Here is a 21,894-nt window from a genome sequence, read left to right on the forward strand (position 1 = left end):
ATGGAATTTCAAAGACAAATGCCACCTTCTTGATGCCAAAACTTGTCACAGAAAGGATTGCTTACCCTGGATCTCCCACTTGACAAAGCAGAGAGAAAGGTTAGCTGCTGTAAGCACTCTTTTGGCTCGGTAAACAGCTGAGTGTCCTGACTCTCACTGGCTTTGCAAATGTTAAGGTTTTTCAGCACCTATAAAATTTACTTTGATGTCTCAGATTTAAGCTACCATTCAGCAGTGACAGTATGTTACAGTCATGTTATCACTCTGTGGCTACTGTTATTGGACTTTGATCCATTGCCGTCTTTGTGAAAGTGCCAGTCCTACAGGTATTTGACTAGCCTAATTTATTCATTCCGCACAGCTAGCCTAAAGTCATCTTGTGCACCTCAAAATAGTTTCCCAGTCACTCTTCTCCAATCTTTCTTAATGTACAGTGGTGAATCAGGGGTGTTTCTCAAAGCATGTTCATTAACCTCCCACCTCTCCCCTTCCCCTTTATTTGGAAGAAAATCAGCTTTCTCACTAATAGTTTAGGATCAGCGTGCTGTGTTCCACTGTGCTGGCATTCTCCAAAATCTTCTAGATCTTCTAGAAATCATCAGGAATGTGACTCAAGATTTCTTGTTGAGCTTAGAACACAAAAGCAGTCCAGAAAAAAAAAAAAAAATTTCTAGGGAACCTGTAGTATCTTCAGCAGACATTTTGTAGACTTGAGAATCTTCAGCTTCCCAAACAAGTTACAGAGGACCCTCACTGCTTGGACCTATGAACTCAAATGCATTTGGTCTTTCCTACTTCTTTGATCTCTGTTCCACCCATTTCATGTGCCTTGTCCATGATAATTTTTGTTTTGCTTTTAGTGGTCTGTTGAAGAGTGAGCAAGCTGAGACCCTCATGGAACATGTCCCCTACGTTTAGGTCTCTTTGCTAGTAACATGAGTGTCGAATTTCAATTGTTTTTAATGACTGGGAGTTTCTTTTGATACCAGGTGATGCAGATGTATCTCCCTTTCTGTGGGATTGCCATATCCAATGCCCAGCTATTTGCAGCATCAAGGAAGGAGTATGACAGAAGCAGGGTAAGTAAAAAATGTATAATGGATCAGTATCAAACTCCTGTCTTTTGTTCCTTCAGATTCCAGCTATGCATTGGGTGTTTGCTAAGCAGACACTTTAACTATGTTTTATTTAAAAGAAAAAGGATTTTCAACAGATCACTGTCTTCACTGAGGTAGCAAACACAGAGTGTGGGAGGGAAATACGCTCATGGTTGTGGCTGTTGTTTCTTGATGTCAGATCCATGCTTTGTAGTGCTGAAACAATTGCATTTGTGATACAGACAGTGCAGGAGAGAGCACTGCTTTGGCAGACATTCAAGCTCTCATAGAATTCCAGAAATATCAAACCTTTGCCATCCTGAATTTGTAATATTCAATTCATGTGCAAATAATGTGACTGTATCTTTATAAAAGTAAGCAAGAAAAAACCCTGTATGTGAAGGGTTTTGACAGTGTGTGTCTGCTTAGGTACATTACTCACATTACTCATGATTGCTGATGCCATGCATGAGTTGGTATAGGAGGCTCCGAAGGAGTGAAAATAATGCTGAGCTCACATGTCATTTACTTCTCAGAAAAGTCTTTATTTTTTTTTTAGAAATAAAACTGTAATTTTGAGGGATTTTTTTATAGTTGTTGGCTTTTTGCCCCTTGTTTTTTTAATCACCTTTCCTGCAATGACAGGAAATGGTACTTTTGCTATCATGGATCACAGCTCCAAAGCTTCAGTAGAAATACCACCAGTAGCGTTGAACCTACTCTTGCTTCAGTGAGCAGGGGAAACTACAGCAGGGTGAGTCTGTACATTGAACATTGATATTTATATAGTCAGGATATTGGTGCTTTCCATGCATGGAAACTAATGCTTTCCACTACTTTGAAAACTAGCAATAGCCCTTTCTAATGGTGTATATACTTAAGCGTCATGGAGTATCTGAGCTTGTCTTCCATCTAGGTCTGACTGCAGACCACTATGTTTTAGGATGGAGATGTGGAGGAGAAATGGGGTGAAAAGAAAAGATTTTCTCCTGAAGACGTTTTTCTTTAATGTTCAAACAAAATACTTGTTTGACTACATAGAGACTTAAAATTTGCTGCAGATTCCCAGACTGCAGGGAACAATGACAGACTTTTTGAGGAGTCAGCGTTTAATCTTCAGAGTGGCCATAGTATTAGGGATATTCTCGTTATTCATTCGAAAATGGTAAATTCTGGTGGTTGGACACATCAGGAAATTGGATTAGGAATAAACTTTGTTTCTTGTTGCTGCTGCCATGTGAGGCATAACAAATATCTTTGTGTTTGACCACTGCATGGTAACCTGTACTTAATTGCATTTCTTACCTGCTGGTGGTCTTTAGCTTTGATAAAATTAGTTGGCAGGTAACATGCTATGGACAAACTCATATTTGCCTTCCCTTTCGAACTGGATACCGATGGTGGCAACTTCCAGTGACTGTGACCCACATTTTGTTGATAACCACTGTTAGGAGAGCTAAGACCACTAACGTTTATATACTTACCTATATGGATGTTCTTTAGTGTTGGCCTCTTAAACCAGAATAAAGAATAAAGCACACTTCTCTGGACCCATGGTAAGAAAGAACATGGCCTATTATTTTTAAAGCATATTAAATGAGAGGGGAAGCCCTTTGTTTTAAAACATATTTTACAGACATTGTTAGTGGTAAAGATTGAATCAGAGTGCTACTGGAATATGGAAGTATTGATGTCTTTCTTTCCAGCTTTGAGCATGCAAAATGGGCCATAAATTAATAAAATCTAGTTTAAATGCATCAGCAAATTCAACACAGAAGATAAAGTAACTCAATCCATACTGTGTACTTGGAGAGTTGGATTACAGCCATTGATTATTTTTTGGACTACAGTGAAATAGTTTGAAAGATTCCCATTGTTTGCTAGGAGTTAATTTATACCCAGTTATGGCTAAGAAACACTTCCTGTCGTGGTTTAAACCCAGTCAGGTAATTCGTTCACTCACTTCCCCCCCCTTTCTTGCCCTCCCCCTGCTCTCGGAGGGACGGAGAGGAGAATCGAAAAGAATGCAACTGCCACGGGTTGAGATAAGAACAGTTTAGTAACTAAGGTATAACACAGATCACTGCTGCTACCACCAATGATAATAATGATAAAGGAAATAACAAGGGAAGAGAATACAACACCTCACCACCAGCCGACCGATAACTCGCCCCCCCAGCCCGACCAAGCTCCGACCGATACCTCCTCCAACCCCGCAGTCTCCCAGCCCTTCCCGCTCACTCCCAGTTACCTCCTGGGCATGACGTGCTGTGGTATGGAATACCTCTTTGGTCAGTTTGGGTCAGGTGTCCTGTCTCTGCTTCCTCCCGGCTCCCCCTCCTCCCTGGCAGAGCATGAGGCTCACAAAGTCCTTGGCCAAACCAAAATATCCTTGTTATCAGCTCTGTTCCCGAGCTAAAAGTCAAAACACTGCACTGCACCAGCTACCAAGAAGGAGAAAAACATGACTGCTACTGCTGAACCCAGGACACTTCTTTCTTCAGATACCCCCACCCTAATTCTGTTGCCATAATAATGAAGAATTTTATTTGAATAAAGTTTCTGATGGCTCATATTAAAATCAGTCCCAGGGATTATGCTTCCTTTGCAATGTTCCATGTATTATTAAGTCTACGACCAATACAAGATTTTTCTGTCTTTGTATGCAGGCTTTACTAGAAGTAGTGAATGACCTCTTTGAGGAACAGACTGACTTGGAGAAAATTGTCAAGAAAATCATGCATCGGGCCCAGACTCTTCTGAAGTGTGAACGATGCTCAGTATTGCTATTGGAAGATATCGAATCACCAGTAAGTATGGCTACACATTGTGCAGCAAGGCACAATGAATGGTGGATCAGCTGCTTCTAAGTCATAAAGCTGTTTCATATGTAGAGTAATGGCAAGTATTCTTCTAGCACATCATTCTTAAATGTAAGGTAAGTACAGGTTGAATCTTTATCAGCAGCTCTGTTTTGGTTTAACCCCAGTAGGCACAACGTTTGGCATTACCGAAGTATGGTAGGGTTTTCTTGCAATTGCTCTGACCACTTAACCAAGGAAAAATTCTTTTATTGAACAGCTCTGTTATGTTGAACAGATGTATGTAGGATATATGAAGAGCTGTGCTTCACACATCGTTTTGACATGGGTTTTCACTGGGAATTTGTAATACTGCCATTTGTATGGTACAAGAGCCTCTTTATAAATGCTTAACATTTTTTGAGTATTGTTATTAGTAGTAAAAGAAGTGACTGCCTTTATATTGGTAGTTCCCTTCAGTGTTTTCAGGCAATTCAACATGAACTAGCCTCCTTTCTACTGATTTGAAAAGTTGTTGAAGGATAAAAATGTCGCTTGTAATATCAGTCTTTTTTCTATTCAAGTACCTTTGGATTCACTGACTCTGTAATTGATTATTTGTTGCTGGGCTGTGACATGTCTAAATGATTAGCAGAGGCAGGATCATGAGTCTGTGTGCATGATAGAAAAAAAACCCAACAACATTTTCTTTTCTGGAGGAACGACATGATTCTTATTTTATTTAAACTAATAGAAATTAAGTACTTTCAGTGGAGTATACCCTAAATTACATTAGCTTTCATAAAAACAAGATCAAGGGTAGTATTTTATTTATATGTTCTCTGTCAGAGAAATGTAATGTTTCTAGCTTATTTTCTCTTTCTAGACCTATAACCCCTCCTTCCCATTTTATAATTGCAATATACGGTTCTTCTACATTCTTACAAAATGCCACTAAGTTTGCCAGTATAAAATGATTTTCATTTTTCACAGAAAAGTACATTGTGTTAGTAGCAGGCTGCGGGTGGCATTGTTCACTTCATTTTTCTGCTCTTGGTACTGTTGCTGCCTTTGGGCACTGAGGGGTTTTTTTACCAAACCACAGCCAGTGAGTTCTCGTTCCTCTAGACTGAATTCTGAAATGTGGATAGCCAGGGTATTCAGATAAGCCTGAACTTTTTCTAATCAGTCATAAACCTTAGGTTGATTTGGAATAGGAGAATGGCCTTTTGCCACCCACTCAGTCATTTTTTACAATTGGAAAACCAGTTATTTTCCCAATTTCCCTGAATTTTGGAGGGTTAACCTATATATCAAAATAGATCTCCACAGAGTAACTCAACGTTAAGCCATGTCTAAAATACTGTAATTTTTACATCACACAGAAAGCTTTTGTAATACAGAACCAAAGTGGAAAAAAGCGGACCCACACTCGCATCCAAAACCATGACATGTTCTGTATCACATTAGCCTGTCTTAAAATGTTTCATTTATGTTCTGTTGGCACGTAAGTTCAAGGAAAATTGGTTGCAATTAGTAGACCAAGTGAGTGTTTCTGTTTATTTTCCTATGTTAAAGAAAGTAAAGGTTGAACAAAGCTCCATAATTCATGTTCCAAAGCCCTTTAAAGAGAAGCGTTATACTGTTGCAAAAAATGGTTTCATGAAGGAATCTAAAGATATACTACTTGATTAGATACTGTTAGCAAACTGTGCAGAGTGTGTATTTTGAACATGAATTCTCCACTGGGAGAATACAGATTGAATTTTTATTCTAAGACTACTGGCTAAAAATACAGTTTAAATATAAGAACCTTGCATTACTGTTTTCTTACTTATTTATTAATCTTAATAACAATTTTAAGTTACTTTTTTTGTGACAGGTGGTGAAATTTACAAAATCCTTTGAGTTGTTATCTCCAAAATGCAATGCTGATGCTGACAACAGGTTAGTGCTCATGTCTTCTATGGTAATGGATTGTTTTATTTTTCACATAGTTTTAAATTTGCTTGATCATAGTTTTATTTTTTTATGGAACTTTGGATAGATTTGATTAAAGAAGGAGTGCCTACAGTTTTTACTCAAATAAGACTCCTGTTTGCTTCAAATAGAGACATACTTGAATAAATATGCATGGTTATATTTTTATATATATGTGAGTATATAGAAGTGTGCTAACATTGTATCAGGGTCTCAAAGAGGAAACCAGTAAGTTACCAATGATTTTTTTTTTTTTAAATTTTTGAACTCATGGAGGACATATTAACTGTGTTTTGCACAGTTAATACTGAAGTAAAAATTGGAAAATTATTTTAGATTGTTGGTCTCTTACAAAATGCCTCATTACAGTTGTGTTGAAAGGTTTAAAGTAAAATTTTATTTCTGCTCTTGCTGTCAAGTTGGAAATCCTAAAAACCTCAGGGAATGTGTATTTCCCAGAAATTATGATGTTCTGACTAAATCTTGTTTGGGAGCCCAGTCAAAATAGAAGTAAATATTTTGTTAGTAATATCTGTATTTAAACATTGATAAAGGCATAATACTAAGTAGTAGTAGGAAGAACTTTTTGTTTATGTGGGGTTGCTGTATTAAGTCCTATAAGGTAATACAACTGGTAACAGTTCGCATAAAATGTCCAACATACTAAACAAGTGGACGAACATTCAGTGCTACTGTGAGAAGGTTCCTCCCATCTTTTGGGGCCCAAACTCAGTGATTAGCATACATGTTTTATGCAAATCAATACTGATTCTGAATTAGAATTTTCTGTTTCAAAAGGCTGCCATAATGAATAACCTGGCCTTCCATTCAATTTGCTATCTATATCATAGCAAACTTGAAGATTATTTTGTGCTTTGCCATATTTAAGCCCTTTAAGCACCTTCTAAAAATATTTGGGGTAATTTGCCTTCTTTTGTGCTATATTTCTCCATGTCCAGCGTAATAAGAAGCTACCACTTCATTAAGGTTAATGTGCACATTGACTGGTCATAATTCTTAATGCTTTTCATGGATTGATCTTGCAGCACTACAAAAATGGACGGCATGATTTTTAAGGTGGGCAAGCTGACAGCAGTGTTCAGGGCCCTACAGAAAGATGGGTAGAATCTAGCTCTCTTCTCTGCCCTATGCATTAATTGAGAGATGGGAATGGTGAGAAAAATGGAAAAGGAAAACAAATGATAAAAATTAGGAAAGTTTAAATATGAATAAATAATATTGGGAATAACAAGTTGCTGCTTTTGACAAAGAACTTCAGAGTAGCAGTTGGTCTTTCCTAGGTCAATTAAATGGGTGAAAATACATTCCTTTTGTTCAGGGACAGGAGTATGAATCAAGGGATGTGGTGGCTGTTCCTGTTTTTCTGAAACTTGATCTGTAGCCAGATTAGTCAAAACAATGTGGAGTGGTGTCAAGATAACCAAGCTGGCTCATTTCTTGTTACCATAGTTATATTAGCATGTTACCAAAAAGCAATTTGTAGTAGTCTGCTCTGCATGTAGTCAAGATTATTTTAACTTTATTCTGAGACATGAATAAATACATGTAATCTGGTAGCTAGTCTTCATAAGGTTTATAAACGTATATTTCTGTGCCTCTCAATATATTTATTGCTTTTTCTTCCATTTTTCATCCAGTCAAGAATGAAGTGGGTTTTACAAAGACCAAGGTTAGACTGACTGATATGATGTCACATTCAGATCTAGCACAGGCACAGCTCGAGTTATTTTCACTACAGTGGGAAAATAAAGGTTATTTAGGATATAGAACAATGCTGCGAGCCCTTGACATTTGAGCACTTTTCTAGGGAGTTTTGCCCTTTTCATTCTGCATTCTATAGCCACAAATGATGTAAAGTCATGAGACGTTTCATGTGGAAAAAAATAAGATGAGTTTTTTCAGCATTACACCAGTGAAGATAAATATTATTTCTTTGAAATTTTAGTGGAAATTCAAAGAGATTATAGGCATAGTTCTAGTTACAAGTTTTATCTGAAAGAGATATTGTCCAAGGACAATATAACTTTTAATGTCCCAAAATATTTTCTTATACAGTTTTAGAAGAAATAGGCTTTTTTTCTGCCCTTCCTCCATCTAGCTAATAGCAGCTCAACTGTTTAGTCCCTAAATAATATAATGAATACTCATATCTTTTTTTCTTTGCTGTTGGTTGTAAAGAAATACCTTGCAAAACCACATTGGCATTTATCTGTTCAATTTGCAATTTTCCAGCACACACCATGATCAAGTTTGTTTATCATCCATTATGGCACACTGATGCTCTTGTTTTTGCCATTTAGTTCTTGAAGTAGAGGTTTGCCAAGTCTCCTAAATTTTCTTTCCCTTTTAAAAGATTATACAAACGTTAGAAGCCTTGAGAGTTCAGTTCTGATGTATTCTAGATGAGTATGAGCTCAAGGGAGGGTGCTGTGGGCTATGTCTTTCCTGCACAGAAGTCATTTTGGCAGTTGATGTAGCTGAGATTACAGCTGTCTAACCTCGGTAGCACTGGTTATGGTCATGAGCCAGAATGTGGGTTGTGTGGGAGAAAATATCTCTGTCAGTTGGCTTAGGACAGAGAAAGTGTTGAAATCTCTGCTACTACTGTTTCACCACCAGACTCTGGGATTATGTATGCTCAGTATTGCCCCATTTCCTGCAGTATTTTTATGCTTTGTAAGGCACCTTTGTGATCTTCTAGTCCTAGGAGGTGGAAAGGTTCATGTCACTGCTTAGAGAGGATTGAAGGTACCCATGACTTTGGCTGTACCACTTCCCTACTGTACTTTCTGCCATCTGTGCCAGGGATACCTGGGGAGACAGCAAGGCAAGCAGCTGTATAAAGGACCCTGCAGCACTGCTCAGTGCTCTTGAGCAGCAGAGTTCGCTCTCCTGCATGGTATGTGTTGCTCCTGCTAGGGTGTGGGAGATGGTGGCATGAAGCTGCCTGCATCAGTCCAGCAGGATTCGCGGCTTTCCACAGTTTGGAGAAAATTGTTGCTTTGGTGTGTTCTGCGCTACTAAGGATGGAGAGAGCACCAGCTGGCTGTGATTTGCATCAAAATTAATCATTGATTTTTCTTCCTAGTGAAAGCTGAGTGCCTCTCTTCCAGAGTGTAGTTGTAAAGCCCTTGTTAGGAATGGAGACAACGTAGTAGAACACACTTTCAAAACTTCTTCCTGAATGATGTCTTCTTTCTTTTACTTGAATTTATTTGCTGCATAAAGTGCTTGGCACCCATAATGCAGTTCCAATTTAAAGTGTCTTATATAATAATAATATCCCCCAGATTTTTAAAGTATGAACTGGGAGTTGCGCATTTGAAATTAGATCCTTATCTGTCAAGATTTTTTTTTATTTCTCAAGTATTGGTCTCCTGAGAAATTTTAGATTATAAAACTGAATTTTTTACTTAGCTCAGAAAACAGTATATTTATGTAAAGATTCTTGTCAAAGTATACATATAAGATGTATTGCAGTCACTCAAAATGTTTAGCGCAAATGAAAGTTGCTAACACTTAGATTTATTTGTGTAAATCATTATTAGTATATTTATTTATAGTCTTTTTAAGAATATTGAGTTTTCTTTCAAATGAGCAATTTAGTTGAATTAGTCTCCAGAAAATCAATGCAGCCAGTAAAAATCAATCCTTTCACTTTGATTGAGCCTTTCAAGCATTGTACTATGATTCCTTCTTTCGTTCATGGGCATTACTTTGAAGCTTCAAACTATTCTAGTCTTCTTCATGTCTGCTCAGACTCACTTTTTTTCTAAGCAACATTGAAAATTTCTTCTTAAAACTAAGACAACATGCATTCGTTTATTCGTGCATGAATAGCTACACCTAGACAATGTCAAAAACCTGTCTGCAATAAGTCTGTGAGAATTTCCCTGATGATTGGATGAGGCTTAAAGTGAGGACTTTAATGCCTGTGTGGTTTCCTGCAGAAGCAGCAGTGGAGTGTGGTGAGTTGAGCCCATAATTCTAGAGTTTTATGCTCATTTACTGACATCTGTCTAGCCCCTTGGTAGATGTGTCAGTAGCTCAGCCAGGGAAAAAAAAGAAAGAAAAACGTCATGTACTGTGTATCTACTTGGATCCACCTGCTGCAGCACGCCTACATTATTGATTTTTAAGACTTATTTGATGATCCCTTCTTCAGCCATTCAGGTCTGGCATTTCAGACCATGATTTAAAAAAATAGCATTTCCCTTGACAGGATAGCCATTGGAAGTGTGAATTAAAAGTACCACAAACTATTAGACTAATTTGAAAAAAATATATTCCCAAGATTATATACTTTCAGGTAGCACTACAGAAAATATTATTTAGAACTGGTTGCTTTTTGTGAGCAGGCCTGTATCCCACAGAAGCTTGGAACATAATCCCACTCTTTGATTCACATGTAAATGCATTTCTTTATTAAAGATTGTATTTACTTTATTTGTGAGACCAATGATATTTTAACCATAAAGAATTGTGTAGAGATTTTTTGATGTACCATTTCAATAAATACTAAGTTATTGCTCCACAGATAATGTTTGTTAACCATTAATAACTGTGAATGGTTCTGTTCTTCCTATGAATATGCCTATAAGACATGCTGGACTTCCAAACAACACTGACTGTATTCTTGTCTTACCTTGCCATGCCTTTTGATAGTTTCAAGGACAGCGTGGAGAAATCATCGTCTTATTCTGACTGGCTAATAAATAATAGCATTGCTGAACTCGTAGCGTCCACAGGTCTCCCTGTGAACATCAGTGATGCCTATCAGGATCCTCGCTTTGATGCTGAAGTAAGAGATTTTTAGAAATCCAAATATACATCGTATTTTTAGCATTGCAACTAATATAACACCATTTTACTGTTATAGCCAAATGCCTGTGAAGTGTGAATATTTATTTTGAATTATTTGTCCAGTATGTCCTCCTGGTCTGCTGATGTTGACATGGCTATAAACAGGCCACTGAACTAGTGTATGACTTTATGCAGTTACTTAATCTGTCCAGGATTCACTTCTTTCCCTATTTATAAATGATACCTTCTCTAACAAATGATTTGATATTCATGCAAACTGATTTTTATTGCTGAATATTCAGCTGCTGGTGTTCAGCATAAGCAGCACCATCATTGTTAGTTGTTGGGGTGACTGGAACTGTACACATACAGAGAGTAAACAGAAACGGTATCTAGAGTGACAAATGTTTGTGATTTAATTTGGCCAACTAACCTTTTAATTTGCACAAATAAAATATGCACTCTGGATTAGTTATTTCTCCAAGATGCATACCACTCCTAATAAAAGTTGTGTTTGTATCCTAAGGTTTTCATTCCAGCCTCAGTTAGGAAGGTGTAGGTACGTTTAAAAGGATATATGTATACTTAACACCTAAATGAATGTCAGAGACATATGGAAGGACAAAATCTTCACTGAATTCTATCCAGTGAAATAGTATTACTATGGGGGACTTGGCCAGCCATTGGGCAGCACATTAATCAGTGGAGAGCCTTGGTCAGCAAGTTTGCTAAATCATATTACTCAATAAGTGCGCTTGGATGTGTTTCATATTGAGAGTTTGCTTGGGTCCGCTTTCATTCCATGTGTCATTAAAGGGTTTATCACTCAAACCAGCAGAATTTGTCAAAAGAAGAAAAACAGAGGCCTGCTGTAAAAGTGTACAAGAGAACTGTGTTGCTACTAATTTGCTTAGAATTTCAAAAAATACAATTAATGCCTGGGGTCTATTTCTTGCCAAAGAGATATGCTAAAGTAAAACACATCTGTTCCTGATACATGTGCGGTTGTATTTGTAATATATCATATCCTAATTAATTCATCCATCTCTTATTTGCTTCACAGTCCTTTCTGAGTTAGAGGCACTGCCCAATTTATAAAGAGAAAAAGGAAAACAATACAAAGGGCAGTAATTCTTTTCTGTTGGTGGGTTCCTATGAAAATTTAATTCTCAGAGTCAGTTGCGGCAATTATTTCTACAGCCAAGTGTAGTAAGAGAAACGTATTAACCCCTGTGACTTAAATAGGATCGCATCTGTAGTTACTAACATACTGTTTTCTTATTCTGTTCTCTGCTTCTATAAAAAAGTCTCTTTTTTTCCCCAGAACACTAATTGTCATTTTCAAATGTTGATGCTCAGTTTTCAACTCATTCATCAATAAATCAATGCTGAAGTATTTTCATTGAGTTCATATTTGAAGATATAAATTTGAGGCAATTTTTCTCTCATACCCATGGATTTTAGGTGGCACTCTGTGCTGATTTTAGTAATGAGTTCTGAGTATGTACAAATAAGCAGCACTGTAGTTAAAACCCGAGTTACATCTTTTGCTAGCTGGGAGATCACAGTGATCCCATCCTGCCTCCAGTATATGAATTATTGCTGGTCTAGTACTTTTCTTCCATTATAGATTGCCTGTAGCACTGACAGTTTTAGTATGAGAACATATCTTGGTTTCCTATGAATGGGCTCCTCCCACTCTCTAAGCTCTTCTGAAAAAGATGCATTATATTCTTCAAATTTTGCAGCAATGACTATAAAGAATAAAGCTGTAGAAAAAAAATCTGTGGCACTTAGAATAAATTTCTAAGTTTTATACTATATTAGGTAGAAAACAACAAATGAGGCAGAAAATACTTTTCAGAACTACAGGATCAATTAAACTTACATAGAAAATATCAAATCTTTGGTTTGACCCCATCCTTGCATAGCTTGCACTTCTGCATAATTCACTACTTACTCTTGCTTTTCTTCTGAAAATGCATTTCTTGTAAACTGCTTCTTATAGCTAAATCCAATTTCATTTTGATGATTGGAAAGAGTATTTCTAAAGCTCAGTTATTCCATGGAGATTGTCGCAACTCACCACTGTGAGTAATCCAGAAATTGACTGGACATTGCCTCAACTGTAGTTTGTCTTTAATTCCAAATCAGATTCAAATAGTGTAAGATTTCTGTGGCAAAGATGGCAATGTTTGTATTTTCTTTGGCAACTTTTAGAATAATCCTTATGTGTCTTGGTTAATCTAAATGTGAATGAGGTTTCAGCAGAATTTTTTCCTGGGTGAAGGCTGATCCATAGTGGAAGGATATTTGTAAGTGTAAGCTTACTCCTTGACTTTTCTACTACTAGAATGTAAAAGGCTGCAGATGATACCTTCCCTAATGGGAGCTCTTGTTTCTGTGTTTCAGGCTGACCAGATTTCTGGGTTTCATATACGGTCTGTTCTGTGTGTTCCTATATGGAACAGCAGCCACCAAATAATTGGTAAGACATTCCTCACGGCACACCGTTTTTTGTGCAGATGTACATTTAATTCTGTCCTTTACTTTTATGTTCCTTTTTCTTCTTCTTCTTTCCAACCCCCCCCCCAAATATTGTTAAGAAGTTACAGTACCTAGGATGCATGCTAAGTATCCAGGAAGCGATGTTTTGATTCGGATGCCCTATGGACTTATTAAGCTTTCTCCCTGTGTCATTGCTCAGTTATATATTGTATTGAAACTTGAAGACTAATAAGATGAAACCAGAAATTCTAATATTAGTGAAAAACTTTTTTATATGCTTTGGTATTTCTCTGGGGTCTCCGTTTTTTTGTACACAACTCAGACAACTGTTCCTACAGTCAGGTAAAGTGGACATTGCCCTCTTTAAAAATAAATGGCAGTCAAGGGAAGTCCTACCAGAGAGTGTGGCAGCTCAGAGCTGCCTGTGGCAGTGGTGTATGCTGGATCAGGACATGACAGAGTTTTATTGGTATGATGCTTCCCAGCTGTGATACACCTGAAGTTTTCCTTGCATTATTACCTGCTTTTGGCACAAGAAGGTTCGCCATTTGTAAACAACAGTGCCACATTCTTCAGTTAACTTTCCACAGTAGAATTCAAGTCAGAGCAATAGCAATTCAAACCGTCAGGGCAAGACTTACACCCCTGTGTATTGTGGCTGTCAGCAAGAGCTGATATCAGTAGTGCATTGCTGAAGGCACTCAGTGCCATGCAGGATTGGGATCTTTGAGCTTATTCAGCAAAGATGATGTAGGAATTGAGTCTTTTGAGAATATGACTCATTGTTTGCTGTGAAGTATTACCTTAAAAAAGTAGAAAAAACCTGATCCCTTAACTGCTGATAGATCTTGCAGTATTTTTCTAAGGGCATAGTATAACTAAATGAAATAGAAATGTGGAATTTAATTTTAGTTCAGCTAGAGACAAGAGCTTTGGATGCTGAGTTTTAAGGATTTCCTTTTCTTTGGTTCAGTAAATTAATGGACCAGGTATGTGTTAAAAAAGGACTTCAATACACAGGTGATGCTAAACCAACTAAGATTTTAGGAATGAAAGTATTGATTCAGCAAATTATATTAGAAACTCGAAATTGCTAGGACAGCTTACATAATTGCTGTTAGCAACATGCTCAGGTTCTTTCCCGAAGAGATCATCAACATTTTGTGAAAAGTGTTGTAACTTCTGAATTTGAAATATTATACTTGGACAGTAAAGAATAACAGTTTAATAAACTGAGTCCTGGTATCAAAACAATCAGACTTTGACATGTTTATGTCTGTTTATTGATTTTGAGTATAAATACTTGCAGTGTTGCTTTTCAGTTTGAAAGATGTATTTTAAATGTTACCAATGAATAAAATATCCTGCATTGTGAATTAATGATTGAAGATTATAATTCATATGCATTCTTTCTAAAGGGGTAGCTCAAGTGTTGAACAGGCTTGATGGGAAACCCTTTGATGATGCTGACCAGCGACTGTTTGAAGTAAGAGGCATTCAATTTTGTTGCAATAACCTACTACTTTTCAGCAGAATTTGGTATTTCTAGGTAATGCTACTTCAGGCTACTCTAGGGAGGGGGGGAAGAATACGTTGTCTGCATTTGTGGTTTGACATTAATTCTCACAACTCCTCACTTAATAAGGTTACATCCTAATTAAAACAAGTTTCTTGCATCTGTTCTTTCTCATCTTGTTGAAGCCAGTGACTTACCTGAATTTTCAAGATAACCTAACCATGATTATTCCTGGTATTTCCACATGATTCCTTTTCATTATTAAGCCAACATTCATCTTTGTGTCTGTATTATAATTGAGTTATAATTGACTTTCTTTTTTTTTTCTCTTTCTAATTTTAGGCTTTTGTTATTTTTTGTGGCCTGGGCATCAACAACACAATTATGTATGACCAAGTGAAGAAATCCTGGGCAAAACAGTCTGTGGCTCTTGACGTATGTGCACATCTTATTGAAACCTTTTCTTGCTCATAAGCATCACATGCAAAGGAACCTACTGCTTCTGAATTTATTGTAGTTAGCATCATTTTATATATATATCTCTCTGCATCTGAGCGTTATTAAGGTAATGCTGAAGGGAAATGTTCTCAGAGTATGCTTAGCTGTGGAACTCATGCACAGCTTGAGTAATTTTGAACATGGATATTTCATTTGATTTTTACATTACAAGGGTGGGACAGTGATGATAGAGAAGCTAGTTTCTTATAGGAGTAAGTGTGGGAATGAATCCAAGCATTACATGTATTTTTTTGTCCATCTGTATCTGAAAATTCCTTTGAATTTGATATTTTAGATAGCTTAGTGTTGTTTTTCTAATGCTGTAAAGTATAAGTAAAACACTCTGTGAAAGGACAAATTTGAAAATAGTGACTATTGTCATAGGGTTTCTTAGTATCAAAAGCAACATCTACTGAATCCTTATATGGATATATGTCTGACCAGAATAAAGTCCAAACAGGATGGCTGGAAGCTAAGCAAGAGCTGTGCTGTTGGCCAGGGCTAATACATAATGCAAAGTCCTGGCATTTTCCAACACATCACGTCTTTCTGGAAAATACTTCTAGAATAGCTAAATGGATGAGAAGCTTTCTCTTTTTTTTTTACCTGTTGCCTTTGGTATGAATTTCTTTTCCTGTTTATGCCACCTGCTACCATTCATGAAAAATGGAAATCTGCCAGCTCCTATAGAACAAACTAAAATACAGAACATTTTTTAAGAAATATTATTTGATCTTCTATAAGCTGATTCAACAATAAAACACTATTCTTATCTACTATATTCTGTAGGCTTTAAGCATAATCATATTAAAAATAATCTTGGTGAGAACAAAGCATGGAGTTTTGAGGATAGCTTTACAAATCTACGTTAGTCCTGCTTAAACAGTAATTAAGAATGGTTTGAATGAAATTTAAGATCTTTTAGAAAAGCATTATGCAAAACTGATTAATCTTAAAAGATTCAAGACCAGGTTGGATGAGGCCTTGGGTGATATGGTTTAGTGTGAGGTGTCCCTGCCCATGGCAGGGGGGTTGGAACATGATGATCTTAAGGTCCTTTCCAACCCTAACTGTTCTATGATTCTATGATTCCTCTGATGAATGGGTAATGTTGCTAAGATTTCAGTATTGTTTTATATTTTAAATGTGATAAGAGAAGAAAATGATCTAGCTGCACCCTTTAACTGTAACTCCTTTGAATTTACACAGCACCCACCATTACAATGAGAACCACAAAGCCAGCATTGGCCTGATTGAGATATGAATTTCTCGCTATTAAAACAAAAAGCAAACCAAACTGGATTGCTGTGAAGATGCTATAATTGTATAGTTTTATTTTGCTTTAGAGTTGGAGATATTTATCTATGTATTGGAGATCTACTCTGTAAAGCATATAGGCATGTTAAGGCTTTTTGAAGTCAATAGGACTGTTTGTGTTAGAAAACATCCTTGACTTTTTTTTTATTACCCATGTATATGTATTCACTTAGGAAGAAATGTTAAAAACTTTCCTTTTTAGGACTTCTGCAAGATTCCTTATTCTTTACATACCATAGTAATGAAATACTAAAAGCCCTCATACGCACCAGATATTTGTGCAATATGACACCTTAGAATGAATATTCCTCCTGGCAAAAAAAACAGGCAATGCCAGATATCGCACTCAGATACATAGTGATCAATGTTAACACAGAAATTTGTCATTTACTACTAAAATCAATGAAATACAATTTTCTTGTTTTAAAATACAGCTTGTTTCTTTGGTCAAGAAAAGACTCGTATATCTTGAATGTAGATTACAGGTTCGATATAGTCACTGTGCTTCAGTGAAGAGTAATTCTTTCTATAAATGAGCAACAACTTGTGATAATGTTTGTGTAAAGTGATTGAAGACAGAGCAAAGTACTGAACAAAAGAATGGTGTATGCTGAAGTACTGCAAAACCATTTTTCAGTAATAGAATAATAGTAGTTGTGTATTTAGGTAGGATGGCAATGAGTGGCATTTGAAATGACATTCATATTGGATGTAAAATAAATCAACTTGATATATACTGTAATAAGATTCTTATCCAGATATACAGGTACTCTTTTTCACAGAGAATTCTCAGAAGGTTGACTAATAAAGAGAAGATCAAAATGGAAATAAATGATCAGGGAAGGTTGAAAGTAGGATGCCATGTAGGCATGAAGTAGGATGGCTCAAAGCTAGGCTGAATAGTATTTTATATATTAAGGAGACAAAATTAATGAATGTTTAAAAGATTACAATAGTCAATATTAAGGAAGACTAGAGATCTAGAGGGATACAATGAATGCAGGTAAAGGAGAATCTTCACAAGAATTTTAGTATAAAATGTTATCTGTCATAGTAGAAAACATAATTTAACTAATCTTATAGATTTATGAGAGAAGCTGCAATATGGTTGGACAGAAAAATAGATACTGTTAGAGGAAGGACATGATGTGGAGTTACAGAAAGTAAACCAAGGGACAAAACATGAATTGGTGTTTGTTATTGTTATTTATTCTTTCATAGTGCCGGAATGATTTCCTGTTACTGTAAAAGATGACACCTCTAAAATTGATATGAGTAAATATATCTTGGAACTTATTCCCACAAGGTATTGCAAGCCAAGGGCGTTTGAAATAGGCTTAGGTATTTATACGAGTAACAGAGACATTCACAGATGAAAACAATTTCAAAATAAGAAATATATATCAAAGCTTTAGCACTAAGTAGATAGGATGTTTGTATGGTGAGAAGGACCTGTCCTTGCTAGGAGTGTTCTGGCTCTGTGAGCTCCCTCAAGGACAAGAGCCTCATCCCCCACACACAGTCAGACCTTGGTGGGTCCAGTTCACAGGATGGCTCTTGCACCTTTTGGGATGTTGTTCAATGTTATTATTGCCACATAGGGATATTATTTATTCCATGTAAATGTATGCATGCATGCAGGTAATAAGAGGAGATGTACAGTACTTTGTGCATTTTATTTGATGCTTTCATCTCCAAAATGGTACTGACAAGCATGTCAGGCATAACATAGAGGTGCTAATTTACATGCAGTGATGCGTCACTAGCAAAGGCATAAGGCTTTACAGTATTGAAAAAGGCATTATTTAAAGTCTGTAAATCTACTATTATTTTTACATCAAATTCTTTTTATTGTGGAACAGGAGAACAATGTAGGAATGCTTATAATATTAAATTGTTTACTGTCCATGATTCCCTATAAAATTCCCTGCAACATAAATGCCAAATGTATACCTGATAATCTGCAATTAGTTATTATATGCTGACATTCAGAACTGAATTACCATGCCCAAATATTAATTAAATTTGTTTTAAATATCCTTGATTAGACTATAGTATGGAGCCCTATTATTTCTACTTATCAAGCTTATAAAAATTTGTTTTTATCTTTTGCTCTGGGGCAGGTGTTATCTTATCATGCAACATGTTCAAGGGCAGAAGTTGACAAATTTAAGGTAAGGATTTAAGTTTTTAGTTATTTCTGAAAATATAACGGTAAAGTAAAATGGATGTAGATTATCTGACAGAAAAGTTTTTGTCAAAAGCGGAAAATCATAACTAACTTTAATTTATAAAGGATGTATTATACATTAGGCTGTTAGGCAGGGAAGGTGGTGTCCTGGGTTCAGCAGTAGCAGTCATTTTTTCCCTTCTTGGTAGCTGGTGCAGTGCAGTGTTTTGACTTTCAGCTTGGGAACAGAGCTGATAGTGATGTTTAGGTTTGGCCAAGGACTTTGTGAGCCTCATGCTCTGCCAGGGAGGAGGGGAAGCCAGGAGGAAGTAGAGACAGGACACCTGACCCAAACTGACCAAAGAAGTATTCCATACCACAGCACGTCATGCCCAGGATGTAACTGGGAGTTAGCCGGAGGGGCTGGGGGACTGCGGGGTTGGAGGAGGTATCGGTCAGAGCTTGGTCGGGGCTGGGGGGGCGAGTTATCGGTTGGCTGGTGGTGAGATGATGTATTCTCTTCCCTTGTTATTTCCTTTATCATTATTATCATTGGTGGTAGCAGTAGTGATCTGTGTTATACCTTAGTTACTAAACTGTTCTTATCTCAACCCGTGGGAGTTGCATTCTTTTCGATTCTCCTCTCCGTCCCTCCGGGAGCAGGGGGAGGGCAAGAAAGGGGGGGAGTGAGTGAACGAGTTTGCCTGACTGGGTTTAAACCACGACAGTTCTTTTTGGCGCCCAACGTGGGGCACGAAGGGTTGAGATAACGACAGATTTGACTGGATTAATAGTCACTCGTCACAATGCTGATTTATTGGCTCTCAGAGTTCTTTCGCTTGATCTCACAGCTTCAGAATGTTGTAACTTACGTAGAGCCGGTATTTGCTGTGATAGTGTTTATCAAGTATGGGGCCTGGGCTAAGGTTCTTGTCTCACTGTGCTTTATGGCAATGGCTTGTAATACGGGTGGGCTCCAGCAGCAGGGTGGGACGGACGTGGCCGTGGACTTGTACCTGGCCGTCCGGCTGCTCTTCACCGTCCTGGCCCTCACCCTGCTCTCCATCTTCGTGAGGCTGCGGGGAGCCGAGGGGGAGCGGCCCCGGGAGCCGGCGGCAGCCGAACCGGCCCGGGAGAGCGGCCCCGGGGACCAAGCGGCGGCGGGAGCGGGGCCGGAGGCCGCGAGGGGACGGCTGCCGGTGGAGGAGGTCGGGGCGGTCGAGGAGAGGAAGGAGGCGGCTGCCGAGCAGCGGGAGAAGGCGGCGGAGGAGCCGAGCCCCGCGGAGGAGCCGAGCCCCGCGGCCGAGCCCAGCCCCGCGACCGCCGAGAGCGTTTCCCGGAAGCCGCCCGCCGAGCCCCAGGAGGATGCAGGAGACCACGCAGCACTTCCCAGCAAGGCAGAGGAGGAAGAGCTGGACTCGGGAAAAGAGAAGCTGGCGGTGGGAGAGCCGGCAAGCACAGCAGCTGCACCAGCCCCAGTGACAAGTACAGCAGCATCCTCTGAGAGTTCTGAAGGTTTCGAATGGCCTTTGGGCATCCTTGGGACCTGCCTGCTGATTGTGATGGGGATCAGCATGTTGGCACACACACAGACTGTGTTCTACCCACAACCATTTTGTCTGATCTCAAAAGTTAAGCAGAGTCAGGTTTGGGTCTTGTCTGGGGTTAGACGAGGATATAGGGGGACCAAAAGGTTTTCTCCAAGGCTGGACAGTCATGAGTGGCAGGGTGTGTGGGACAGTATGGGCAAGTATCTAGTCCCCTGGGCCCCTCCAGTGCTTTGGAAGCATTGGAGATGGAAGGCAGCTGTATGGAGTCCCCAGCAACAAGCTGCAGAAACTGCTTAAGGGGACAGTGAATTATTTTAAGCCTGGTGGGCCCATGGCACTTCAGGCCATCAGAGCAGAGATGCCACATAGAGATGGACTCATGATCGAGGGGTGGATTTAGCAATGGACACTATTGCCCAGGTTATTCACGAGTGTGAACACTGCACACAGTCTCTCCTGCTCTGGAAGACTGTTACAAGAGATGGAGCCTGACATTATGGACCAGATGGACTCAGCAGCTTTATAGGGATATAGCTTTATAGTCCATGCACTTAGATAAGAGTGGAGTGATGGGTGTACTGAAAATGTGGGATCTGAGCATGACGTGAATGGTATGGAATAAGGGGTGGATAATGTCCTGGGTTCAGCAGTAGCAGTCATTTTTTCCCTTCTTGGTAGCTGGTGCAGTGCAGTGTTTTGACTTTCAGCTTGGGAACAGAGCTGATAGTGATGTTTAGGTTTGGCCAAGGACTTTGTGAGCCTCATGCTCTGCCAGGGAGGAGGGGAAGCCAGGAGGAAGTAGAGACAGGACACCTGACCCAAACTGACCAAAGAAGTATTCCATACCACAGCACGTCATGCCCAGGATGTAACTGGGAGTTACCCGGAAGGGCTGGGGGACTGCGGGGTTGGAGGAGGGATGGGTCGGGGCTTGGTCGGGCTGGAGGGGCGAGTTATCGGTTGGCTGGTGGTGAGATGATGTATTCTCTTCCCTTGTTATTTCCTTTATCATTATTATCATTGGTGGTAGCAGTAGTGATCTGTGTTATACCTTAGTTACTAAACTGTTCTTATCTCAACCCGTGGGAGTTGCATTCTTTTCGATTCTCCTCTCCGTCCCTCCGGGAGCAGGGGGAGGGCAAGAAAGGGGGGGAGTGAGTGAACGAGTTTGCCTGACTGGGTTTAAACCACGACAGGTGGAAAAAGTCTTTCAAACGATAAAGAGCTGCAGTAATAGGTGCACAGCAGCAAAATACCATTGCTCCAGCACCAGCTGCTGGAACTGCACATCAGTGTGGGTTTGGTGCCCTCCTCAGCAGGACCCGCTACAGGGAAGTCATGGTGGGCGGTGAGGAAAAGACTAGAGAAAATGAGAGGAACATGCTTATAGTGTGGAAGCTGTCCTGTGTTTACTTAAAAAGCAGAGAATTCACTATTAAGATTGTGCATAGGCTTAGAAGGCTGAATGTGATGGTGAGAAATCCTCTTCTGACTTCTGTAAGCACAGGCAGAACTGTAAAGTGATGTGTGCATAATATAGCATTGCTGGGGACCAATAATGATGTGTTCACACTGAATCCTGCCTTCCCAAGGGGCAGAGAGTAGGAGGAGCAGTGACCTTGCCCTTTCACCT

The 21,894-nt window shown here is 38.8% G+C and overlaps 1 protein-coding gene across 4 annotated transcripts in view; it reads left to right on the top strand.

Moving 5' to 3' along the window:
* Nucleotides 1-21,894, top strand: part of PDE11A (phosphodiesterase 11A) — a 147,909-nt gene that overhangs the window by 62,943 nt on the left and 63,072 nt on the right. For all 4 annotated transcript variants that reach the window (XM_062629378.1, XM_062629375.1, XM_062629376.1 and 1 more), the window contains exons 3-10: nt 990-1,079; nt 3,767-3,907; nt 5,781-5,845; nt 10,565-10,700; nt 13,115-13,190; nt 14,629-14,696; nt 15,069-15,161; nt 18,665-18,715. In XM_062629378.1, coding sequence (XP_062485362.1) covers nt 990-1,079; nt 3,767-3,907; nt 5,781-5,845; nt 10,565-10,700; nt 13,115-13,190; nt 14,629-14,696; nt 15,069-15,161; nt 18,665-18,715 — 720 coding nt within the window. The remainder of the gene's footprint in view (nt 1-989; nt 1,080-3,766; nt 3,908-5,780; nt 5,846-10,564; nt 10,701-13,114; nt 13,191-14,628; nt 14,697-15,068; nt 15,162-18,664; nt 18,716-21,894) is intronic.

Source organism: Pezoporus occidentalis, unplaced genomic scaffold, assembly GCF_034315485.1.
Source record: "Pezoporus occidentalis ecotype Australia unplaced genomic scaffold, CSIRO_AGI_Poc_V1 ctg332, whole genome shotgun sequence".
Classification (NCBI taxonomy): Eukaryota; Metazoa; Chordata; class Aves; order Psittaciformes; family Psittacidae; genus Pezoporus; species Pezoporus occidentalis.